The sequence below is a fragment of the Lates calcarifer genome, linkage group LG4, assembly GCF_001640805.2.
Source record: "Lates calcarifer isolate ASB-BC8 linkage group LG4, TLL_Latcal_v3, whole genome shotgun sequence".
NCBI lineage: Eukaryota > Metazoa > Chordata > Actinopteri > Centropomidae > Lates > Lates calcarifer.
The window spans coordinates 319,623-331,024 of record NC_066836.1 but is presented as its reverse complement, the minus strand read 5'-3'; the positions used below and the strand labels follow the sequence as shown (position 1 = coordinate 331,024).

The 11,402-nt window shown below is 47.6% G+C and overlaps 2 protein-coding genes across 2 annotated transcripts; one reads left to right on the top strand and one right to left on the bottom strand.

The window, feature by feature from the left end:
* Positions 1–295: 295 nt before the first annotated feature.
* On the top strand, positions 296–5,784 carry klhl18 (kelch-like family member 18). The gene is made up of 10 exons (XM_018679074.2): positions 296–526; positions 1,206–1,336; positions 1,417–1,557; positions 1,958–2,156; positions 2,565–2,725; positions 2,798–2,934; positions 3,029–3,251; positions 3,338–3,442; positions 3,890–4,001; positions 4,227–5,784. The coding sequence occupies exons 1-10, from the start codon at positions 311–313 to the stop codon at positions 4,611–4,613; spliced, it is 1,812 nt and encodes a 603-aa protein (XP_018534590.1). The 5' UTR covers positions 296–310; the 3' UTR covers positions 4,614–5,784.
* A 148-nt stretch (positions 5,785–5,932) lies between these two features.
* Positions 5,933–10,968, bottom strand: bfsp2 (beaded filament structural protein 2, phakinin). Its single transcript, XM_018679075.2, has 7 exons — positions 10,522–10,968; positions 10,086–10,168; positions 9,806–9,962; positions 9,045–9,209; positions 8,832–8,960; positions 8,509–8,750; positions 5,933–7,311 (listed from the first exon to the last, which is right to left on the bottom strand). Exons 1-7 carry the CDS (start codon positions 10,960–10,962, stop codon positions 7,209–7,211), a joined length of 1,320 nt encoding a protein of 439 aa, XP_018534591.1. The 5' UTR covers positions 10,963–10,968; the 3' UTR covers positions 5,933–7,208.
* Positions 10,969–11,402: the final 434 nt, after the last annotated feature.

Below are 11,402 nucleotides of genomic sequence, written 5' to 3'. Positions count from 1 at the left end.
ATAAGTTTTAATCCTAATCAAATCAGCTGCAGCAGTAAAACGCTGTTTAATGCAAGACTAATAATCTAATGATGCGATAATAATAGTGAATCAATGGAGAAAAGAATCAGTTCCTGTGATCATCAAACTAAAACGTTTTTAGAGAGTTTACAAATTTTTATTTTGAAGGCAAATTCAAAGCGGAAATCCTCGTGTTTTTATTATTTTCTGCAGCTGATAAACTGACCCTCTCCGTCTGACCCGTGGACTGAAGAAGAAGAATGATTAAAAACCGTCTTTGTTTTGACCGGGTCTTTTATTGTGAAGGCTGATGCCCGCTTGTAGGACGTCACGGCTCCTGGCTGTGTACGGCGGCTCGGTGGGGTCAGTTCGCGTCGCTTCGCCGCTCGTGCTGACGATGGGAGACGTTCTCTGTGAAGAGCTCGAGGATTTAGTTCATTTCTCAGTTCACGACCTGCCGACGCGAGGCTATGTCGTCATGGAGGAGATCCGACGTCAGGGGAAACTCTGTGACGTTACACTCAAGGTAAGAACGGACGGCGCTCGCGGCTGAAGTTAGCCTGTCAGCTAACCGCTAGCAGCCCGTCAGGAGGAAGCTAGCTCACGATGCTAATAACATGCTAACAGCGGCCAACAGCGGATTATTAGGATGATGACCTCACGGTCACTTTACACGGGCCGGTGACGTCACAGGCTGTATCGGTTCGGGCAGGTGAGCTAACAGAGCTGCCGAGGAGCCCTGAAGCAAAGCAGCAGACAGAGTCCTGGATCAGCTGCTGGACTCTGGACCGGATCACTGTGGTGGGTTAATCCGATCCGACCCTCTGAGGTTCAGGTCCTGACGGGCCCGACTCTGTTCCTAACTCTGCTGGACTGTCAGAGGAGGGTCCTGGTCCAGAGTCCTGGTCCAGAGTCTCATCAGTCTGTGTTTTAGCTGCAGAGACTTCCTGTTTATCAACAAACAAACAAACAGATGAGCCTCATGAATAAAATTGATCAGATCCGATCAATCAGATCGATCAGACTGATCATTAATAAATAAGATGTTGTGTTCACTGTCCCTACACTGTTGTAAATCTGATACAGAGGTCAATCCTCTTAAAGACTTTAATCTGCTGAGTCTGCAACTGATCAATAAACCTGCACACACACACAGCTCTGTCCAGGTGAGGTCTGTGTACTAACACCTGGTCGTCTCTGTGCAGGTGGGGGATCATAAGTTCAGCGCTCACAGAATCGTCCTCGCCGCCTCCATCCCCTATTTTCACGCCATGTTCACCAACGACATGGTGGAGTGTAAACAGGATGAGATCCTGATGCAGGGCATGGACCCCAGGTAACCACAGACCACACACCTGTCTGAGACCACCAGTCTAACACCAGTGTCAATAACCAGTCTGACCTCTGTCCCTGCAGCGCTCTGGAGGCTCTGATAAATTTTGCATACAGCGGCCATGTTGCAATCGACCAGCAGAACGTTCAGTCTCTTCTGATTGGCTCGAGTTTCCTGCAGCTGCAGAACGTTAAAGACGCCTGCTGCTCCTTCCTGCAGGAGAGGTCAGTCACACAAACACAGGAAATCAGCACAGAGTCTGGTCTGAATGAGGTGGACACAGTCAGAGTGAACCTGAGGCTGTAAACACAACCAGACTCTGTTCAAAAAACACTTGATTTAACAGCTGTGTCAGTAAACTCAGAATCAGGTCTGAGAAGTATCACTTTACAACTCTGACAAAACAATCTGACATCAAGGTCCATTTAGGTGTTCCTGAGCTTTCGGTCAGGAGTGAACTTTGAACTTTAAAACTCCTTCATTTGTTCATTTAAACAAGTTAAATATTTCAAGTAACAACATTCAGTAACTCTCTCTCTGCTGATTTCACTGCTAACACGCTAACATGCTGTTAATCCTGACCCTGTCTGTGTGCTTGTCTGTGTCCTGGTCCGTGGCGTTCAGGTTACATCCGAAGAACTGTCTGGGCGTGCGCCAGTTCGCAGAGACCATGATGTGTACGACTCTGTATGACTCGGCCAACAGCTTCCTCCACCAGCACTTTGTGGAGGTTTCTCTGTCGGAAGAGTTTCTGGGTCTGAGGACGGAGGAGGTGCTGGAGCTGGTCGGCTGTGACGAACTCAACGTTAAAGCAGAAGAACAGGTGAGACACTTCACACCTGTCAGCGAGGCTACCTGCTGTGTTCACTGAACCTCGTTTTCCTGAAACATTGTAACACTGACAGTGACTCTGAGGCTTTATTTCTTTCACTCCTCCTCTCCTCTCATGACATCTCTGATAGAAATCAGGTTTAATGTCATTTTAATACGTCATAGTTTTATTAAACTGACTTCAGCAACATGATTCAGAGCGACTGTTTAAAGGAGGAAGTAGTTTTTTACTGTCAGTGTCTTACAATTATTAGTTTATTTTTTAATGTTGTTACTTACTGTTGTTGTTTGTTGCTGTTGTATCTCAGCTGATCTGATCAAAAATCAAAGATGTTTGAGTTCATATAGAAACTGCTTCAGTTGCGCAGGTAGCCGTTCTGAACGTTTGTTACATGCGCAGGTGTTTGAAGCTGTGCTGGCCTGGGTTCATCATGACCGGGACCGGAGGGAGTCTCTGCTGCCGGAGCTGCTGTCAAAAATCAGACTTCCTCTGTGTCGACCTCAGTTCCTGTCAGACCGAGTCCAGCAGGATGAGCTCGTACGCTGCTGCCATAAATGCAGGTGAGACAGAGCCCACACCTGACACACTTGACACACCTGACATACCTGACACTTGGTGTTGCTTCTTGTCAGAGACCTAGTGGATGAAGCCAAAGATTTCCACCTGATGCCGGAGCGCCGCCCTCACCTTCCCACCTTCAAAACCAGACAGAGGTGCTGCACGTCCATCACAGGACTCATCTATGCTGTGGGAGGACTCAACAGCTCAGGTACATCACTCACCTGTCACCTGTCAGTTACCTGAAGCTTAGGAACTCACCTGTGTGCTGGGTGGAGTTGACGGGGACCATGTCTCTCCTCCAGGTGACTCTTTGAACGTGGTCGAAGTGTTCGATCCGATCGGGAACTTCTGGGAGCGCTGTCAGCCAATGAGGACGGCTCGCAGCAGAGTGGGTGTGGCCGTCGTTAACGGGCTGCTCTATGCCATCGGTGGATACGACGGCCAATCACGGCTGAGCACGGTGGAGGTTTACAACCCGGAGATGGACAGCTGGACGAGGGTGTCGAGCATGAACAGCCAGCGCAGGTTTGATCAATGCTTCTCAATACTGATCAATATTGATCAATACACTGGTCCTGATCTAACAGAGTAATCACTCATGTCATCCTCAGCGCCATGGGAACGGTCGTGATCGACGGACACATCTACGTCTGCGGCGGCTACGACGGAAAATCATCTCTGAACTCAGTGGAGTGTTACTCTCCAGAGACAGACAGGTGAGAGGGCCAGAGGTCACAAAGGTCATACAGAGGTCACTGGAGACCGGGTTGTGTGGGTCGTCTGTCTTGACGTGGGGCAGAAGGAGACGAAGTCGTGAACCTGCGGAGGAAACACCTATACCTGTCACTGAGGGGAAATCTTACCTTAAAATAACCCTTAAACACAGGCTGATCATTAATGTGTCAGTAAGGAGATTTAATGTTTAATTTAAAGGGTTAATTAAAGATTCACAGATGATTTAATGACATTAAGGTTTTTTAATAAAGAAAAGGTGAATCCACTGGTGAAACCTTTTCAGATATTATCCACTCACTGACTATATTTTTGATTCATATGATGATTTAGATTTAAGGGGTTCTGTCTGATCTCAGTTTGTTGATCTGTTTCTTCTTCTTGTCTTTATTTCACCACCTGTTAATATAATGACTCCACCTGTTGTCCAGGTGGACGGTGGTGACAGAGATGAGTGCGAGTCGCAGCGCTGCAGGTGTGACAGTGTTTGACGGACGCATCTTTGTCTCCGGCGGCCATGACGGTTTACAGATCTTCAACACGGTCAGAAACTGATCACAGTTAACACACACTAGCAGATCAATACAACAGATCAATGAAACTGATCCCACAGTTGCCACATGATCCTGACTGTAATGTGAACAATCATCAGAAATTATTAACGTGCAATAGTCATTAAACGTCTCATCTTTGTTGATCTCAGAGTCAAACTGAAGATTTTGAAGTTTTGTTTATTTATTCTGTTTATTTGTTTGTTCCCCCCCACAGGTGGAGTACTACAACCACCACACCAACCGCTGGCACCCGACAGCGGCGATGCTGAACAAGCGCTGTCGTCACGGGGCGGCGTCTCTGGGCAGTCACATGTACGTGGCGGGGGGGTATGATGGCTCGGGCTTCCTGAGCGGGGCGGAGGTGTTCAGCTCGGCCTCGGGGCAGTGGAGCCTCCTGGTGGCCATGAACACGCGGCGCAGCAGGGTGTCTCTGGTGTCCACATCGGGCCGTCTGTACGCCGTGGGCGGCTACGACGGACAGTCCAACCTCAGCTCCGTGGAGATGTACAACCCCGACACCAACCGCTGGACCTTCATGGCCCCCATGGTCAGCCACGAGGGGGGGGTCGGTGTCGGCTGCATCCCGCTGCAGCCCGCCTAACCCCGCCCAACACAGCCGAGGATCAACACATAGCCGCCGGCTGCAGGCTGGGAGGCGGCGCCCCCCCGGTGTTCACCGAGCTTTATTGGTACGACGGCCGGGCTCGGACCCGCACACTGACGCCAGGCCTGTGGGATTATGGGTAAAAACTGTAGAGCTAGCCCCTGCAGGCTAGCTGCTAGCATTGTGCTGTTAGCGCGCGTGGACTGATTATTGATAAATATTGATTTTATACTTGATTGAAAACGACCAACAGGAAGTGACTTTCTCTACAAACAAACAAAGCTGCTGAGAAACAGGACGAGTCTGATCCCGGTCCGTCTCCTGGGACCACGATCACTGGACTGTCGCCGACAGACAGAGACAACATTTAGAAACCCAGAGTTGAACTCTGCTCCTGAATACATCAGAAACAGACTCCTGTCAGCGCCACCAACAGGCTGCAGAGGTCAGTGCAGTGTGACCTGACGCTGCAGGAAACACGAGGAGTCTTTAAGGTTCAGAGTCGCAGAGTTTCAGCCTCAACTCTGTGGAGCTTCAACGTGTTGATGTTCAAAAACCTGAAGCTTCAATCAGATTTACCCCACACACACACACACACACACACACACACACACACAGAGTCTGATCGCAGCTTCAGTCGATAATTTATTTCATATCTGATGTTGAACAGTTTGAAGCTTCACAGTTTCACAGAGTTTAACTGTTGATGAAGCTGCTGAGACTGAACAGAACCAATAATCAATAATCAATCAATAACTCAGCTCTTCACATCCTCTGATATTAATTCATTATTATTGATAAGTCAGACACTGAGCTGTGACCTGAAAAAAATTTATATTTAATCTATTGATCTGATCTTTTATTAATATAAACATGTCATTAAAGAACTTTTTAATAATCAATAATAAGTTTATTTCTTTTTTCAGTAACATAAAATAAAACAGGTCGTGATGATCAGTCGTGTCTGTCAGCTGATGAAGACCATGAGGTGAAAGCTCTGGTCCAGAGTCAGTGTCACAGCTCAGTGTTTTATATGAAATATTGATTTGGTCCTCTGCAGCCTCCGTACGACATCATCAGTTTAATTTTATTTTTATTGATTAATTTATGATTTTCTGTTTGTGGATCATTAAAGAGGGAATTAGATTAAATCTCTTCCTGTTCCTTTCATCAGATTAATTAATTAACAGCTGATCAATGATGTTATTGATCACTAATCAAACTAAAATAATCAGGAGTCAACTCATTTAAACACGTGATGTTCAGATCAGGATGAAGAGTCGCAGCTGAAATCACTGAAGCTTCTTTATTCATTTAAAATGTCACAATAATTCACTTTATTCATCAGAAAATCTAAATAACACCGACTCATTGACACCTGCTGTGATGGATCACACCTGAGCCCGGCTCCTCAGGGTGTGTTGGATTTTTCACCTCCATGTTGCTTGTTTGAAACTTGAAGAGGACTCAGTGTCCCACAATCCTTTGTGAGTCGGTGACGGTGCATTCAGGTGATCCTTGTCAACTCCACCAACCAAGTCCTGAACTGGTCATGTGACCACCTCATGTCTCCCAGGTGTGTCGATGTGTTGGTGTCTCAGGTAAATCCAGTGAACATGTCCCTGATGCTGCATTCAGGTCAGTTTCTGACTCGTAAACGACATGTTCACCTCGACCTCCAAGTCGTCATCGTTACACCTGAGCACCTGGATGCTGTGATGTCATCGACCACATTTAACGGACATGTTGTTTATCGTCAATGTTCATCACACAGGACCTGAACGCAGCACCATGAGAGGCGCATCCAGCTGAATTATGGGAAACGTAGGCGTTAGTGTTTGATATTAAGGTCGATGTGTTTGTTGTTAACTCAGGTGTTTTTAACCTGGAGAAGAAACAAACTGCTCTGCGTCGAGTCTCAGGAGACTTGGCACTGACTCAGCGTGAGCGTGAATTCAAACCAAACAGAAGCTTTGACCAAACTAAAACTCTGAACCGTCGGAGGATCCGTGGAGCTGAAAATAAAAACGTCACTGTCTCTTTAAATCAGCGATGACATCATAAAGTCGCAGTTTGATGTCTGACGTCTCTTCCAGGTTAAAAACACTGAAACAGTTGATTTGTTGGGTCCAATCAGAACCTGAGAACACCTGACAGTCTGGATCTGAGCCTCGTCCAGGTCGCCAGGACCAGTCCTGGGAACAGGTTTATGAGGACCTCTGGTGGTGTCTGGTTTTAATCAGTCTGGACTCTGGTCCCAGAGTCTTTATTCCGGATTTTGACAGAATCTTAGTGAATCTCGACCAAACAGAACCCAGACTAATCCAGAACCCCAGAGCACCCTGCAGTCTGAATCTGAGCCCAGTCCAGGTAGGGTACTCAGGTGTTCTGGGGAGCAGGTTTACGAGGACCTCTGGTGGTCTCTCCTGCACATTACAGTCACAGTGGTGTGTTTGATGGGCAGTAAACGCCTTGCTGCCTCAGGTTCTCTGCATCGTTCACACCTGCACACCTCACCAGGTAGAAATCCTCTTGCAGAGTCCAAAACCACAGAGACCTGCTGGACCTGAGTCCTCTCAGCCTCCACAGGGATCACTGTGCTGGAGATCCTGGAGTTCCTGGAGTGTCAGTCCTGGAGTCTAGAGCAGCGGGGGCAGTGGCAGCTCCCTCAGGCTCTGAGTGCACACCCGAACACCTGGACAGGTAAGGTGATGATGCATGATGTTTTTGACAGTTAAAGGTTTGTTCTGTTTCTGTTCAGTGTCTCATCACGATGCAGCTTCTCTTTGTTTTTATTTACACTTTGTTGTCTGTTGTTTGGAATCCAAACACAATCTCAGGAAAATTTTCACAAAGACACAATTCACCTGAGGCCTGTTCTATGAAGCGAGGTTACTGGTTTATCAGAGTAACTTCAGGAGTAACTTGGTGACATCAGGTGTAACTTCCTGATTAACCTGTACTATGAAAGGTGGATAGGTTTTACCTGAGGTCAGTTGCCATGGTAATTTACGCTGCGTCTCTAAACTGCTCTGAGCAGTTTATGTTCGTGGTTAACTCGGTGTTACCGGTGTTACTTCTACCTAAGCTCCGCTCTAAAGACCGTCACCCCCCCACCCCCACCAAAAAAATAAAAAATAACAGTATGTAGTGGATGGTAGAGGTATGTGGATCAATAAATGGTGTTTTTATGCTCCACATTTTCCATTTTCACTCTGTTATTTTAATTTTCTTTCTCACAGTCAAGCAGCAGAGTTTAGCATCATTAGTGCTGCATATTATCGATTTCAATAATCCTTTAAATGGGGGGTGTTATTGTCCTGAAAGACAATATAAAGTGACAGGCTGTTGTAATTGTAGACTACAGACCAAGCAGCATTAATGATGGAAATATGAATGTGAACCACTTTATAGAATATATATATTTTCTGTTTGATCCAGGTTCAGTTTCCACTGAGGCTGAAATAATGTTAACATGAAGTTCATACTGAACATAACAGCTTTACATTCATACATATACAGCCTGAGTGTTCCAGGCAGAACATCATTAACAGGAACAGCTCATTCTCAGACATGTGACCCACGTGTTGACTGTAATCCAAGTATCTGATAATGATCACATATGTTCTGTGTCCTTCCATCTCATATTACAGATGAAGAATCCAGAGAACATGTGACCAGTCTCTCTGTCTTTGTTGGTTTGACATTGTGTCGTTAGAGTCTCTTTAAATTCCTCTAAACCCACAGAATTAACGTGCGCTCTTCATCTGTGTTGTCCTGTCATTGTGTTGTTGTCATGTTGTGGTCGTGTCGTGTTGTCGTCATGTTGTTGTTGTGTCGTTGTGTTGTTGTCGTGTTGTTGTTGTTGTGTTGTTGTGTAGCAGTGACTCACAGCGTCTCGGTGGGCTGGAAGCGGCTCTCCTCCCCGTCCAGGATGCCATGGTACAGTCCGATCTCCTGCTCCAGTCGCTGTTTGTTGCTTAGCAACGTGTCGTAGTCGCGGCGCTGCTGCTCGATCTCTCCGCGGACGTCGGCGAGCTCCGCCTCCAGCTTCGCCACCACAGAGCCCAGGTTCTGAAGCTCCATGTCGTGCCAGTGACGGGCGTCACTCAGAGAGTTCTCCAGACCACGCTTCTGTGGGACAGAGGGCGCCACTGGTCGGGTTATTGATCAGGTTACTGATTAGATTATTGATCAGGTTATTGATCATCTCACCAGCGCTCTGATGGACTCTGTCTCGGCATGCAGACTCTGGATCTTGCAGCCAGTGTCATTGCACTCGGCCTTCAGCGTCTCCACCTGCTCCTCCTCAGGACTCAGCCTGCTGCTCATGCACTGCGCCTCCTGCAGGACAAACACACACGTCACACACACCTGGATGACACGACCCAGCCCGTGAGCTCACCTGTGCAGGTGACACGTTCTCACCTTACATTCCAGCTGGTAGCTGTCGGTCTCGGCTCGGTTCCTCTCCGTCACCTTCTCCCAGTGGGTCCTGATGTAGGCCAGGATTTGGTCCAGACTGGTCTCTATGGGAGCATCAGGTTCGTCCACCTCGCGTCCCGCCATCTGACTGTAGAGGACCCGAACGTCCTGGGCAGGAAGTTCACAGATCACATGACTCAGCTTGTTAAAGGAACAGTTCATTTCATTAAAAGTCTCTGATCGTGAGACAAAATCAAAAATATTAGTGAAACTAAAGAGATTCTGCTGTATGGAGGCTGAAGTGTGCCAATAATCAACACTTCAAAGTTTAAAAATATAAAGATGATAAAAATATAATCAGAAATAATTAACGTTTTTTCAAATGACATACTGTTTAAAAGACAAAAACAAATATAAAAATAAAATGATTAAAAAATTTAAAAAGTAAATTTTTTCTCTTTAAATTGTAAAAACTTACATTTTAAATTAATTTTACATTGAAAAATAATAAAATAAATAAAATAACTGGTAAAAACGATCATCATCTTATTTTTGTTTACTTTTTTCCTTTTAGCTTTTTGTATTCCTTTTGAATTTAATTAGAGGAAAATTTTAAATTTCATTATCTTTTTTTATCGTATTTTTATAATTCTTCTGTTAAATTTTTTCATTTGATAATAATCAAACATCTATAAACAGAGTTTCACACCTCAAATGTAAAACTATTTCTGCTCTCAGGTTAAATCTGGTGTTTTTTGTTCCACCTGCTCGTGGTTGTGCTCCAGGTTTCGTAGCTCCGCTCTCATGTTCTCCATCTGCTCCTCTAGCTCCGCCTTCATCAGGTTGGCGTCGTCGATCACTTTGTACAGAGAGCTGATCTCCTCCTCCACGGCCCTCCTGAACGGCTGCTCGTTCTCGTACCTGCAGGAGGAAGGTAGCTGTTAGTTCTCCTGCTGCAGTTTAATCACCTGACTCCTGTTCTCCCTGAGGGTTCTGGTTCTGCCTCACTCAGTTCAGACCCGGCTCTGACCCAGTCTCACTGACCTGTCCTTGAAGTCCTCGGCATTGGCCTGGACGTTCTCTGTCTGCAGCATCAGGCGAGCGTTGTCCAGGATGGCTTCACTGACCTGCAGAGAACATAGGAAAACAGAGAACTGACAGCGTCCAGCAGGGGGCAGCACCTCCTCACCCTGAACCTGACCTGCTCTGACCCACTCCTCCTTCAGGACCAGTCAGTGCTGGATCAGTGGTATTGGCTGCTGTCGCCATGGAGACACTGCTGTCAATCAAACAAACCACATCCACCATCTGTTCATAAGTCAGGGTTATTGATCATTGATCACTGATCATTGATTAGATGATGGATGTTCAATGTTGTAGAGCTGCTGATCAGTGAGCCAGAGTCCTGGTTCTGGTTCTGGTCCCTCCCCACCTCCCTCTCTCTCTCTCTCTCTCTCTCTGTCCCCCCCCACCCCCTCACCTGTCTGTAGACCTCCTCCCACTCCCTCCTCAGTGGACCCCAGGCCCCGGCGCTGGAGGCCTTCCTGTCCAGACAGAGTCTGATCTGTTCCTCCAGTTGTTGGTTCAGTTGTTCCAGCGCTCTCACTTTGTCTCTGTATTCCATCAGGCAGCTGTTCAGTCCGGCCGCCGCTCCGGGACCGGCCGCTCGCTCTCCGGTCCGGGGGAGGACCGGGGCGGCGCTGCTCCTCATTCCCTGCAGGAACACGCTGCTGATGCCCAGAGCTCGTCTGGACACCCGCGTCCCCAGGCCGGATGCCCCGCCCGCCAGGGGGGCAGAGCCGACGAAGACGCCGCGGGGGGCGGTGGCCCCAGCCGAGCTGATCCTCCCACAGGAGGCAGCAGCCGGGCGGTCAGAGGACGGCTGTCCCAGGAAGGATGAGCGGCGTCGGGGCAGAGGCATGACGCTCAGAGGCTCCCGGTGTCAAACCGCTCAGAGCCGCGCGTTGCCCCGATTTATGGGAGGACGGAGTTCTGGAAACATGGCCGGCTTTGTTCAGGATGTGTTTGTGTTGGACGCCTTTGTCCTTGTGGAAACACAGAGTCCAGATTCAGCTGCATCAGCAGGGGGGGGTCAGGAAGAGTCCTGAAACACGCAGAGGTCACACGACCCTGAACTGCACACACACACACCAAACTCTCTACACCAGTGAGGACCAGACCATCAGGAACCAGGACTCAGTGAATCCGGATCAGAGCATAAACAGGTGACAGAGGCATCAGGAGCTGTGATGACAGGAAGATGATCAGTTAATCAATCTGATCGTCCTGATTGATCTGAGCCTCAGTGACTCTATAACAACACATCTATTATCTGTGGTCACAGCTGTGTCCCCACAGTGA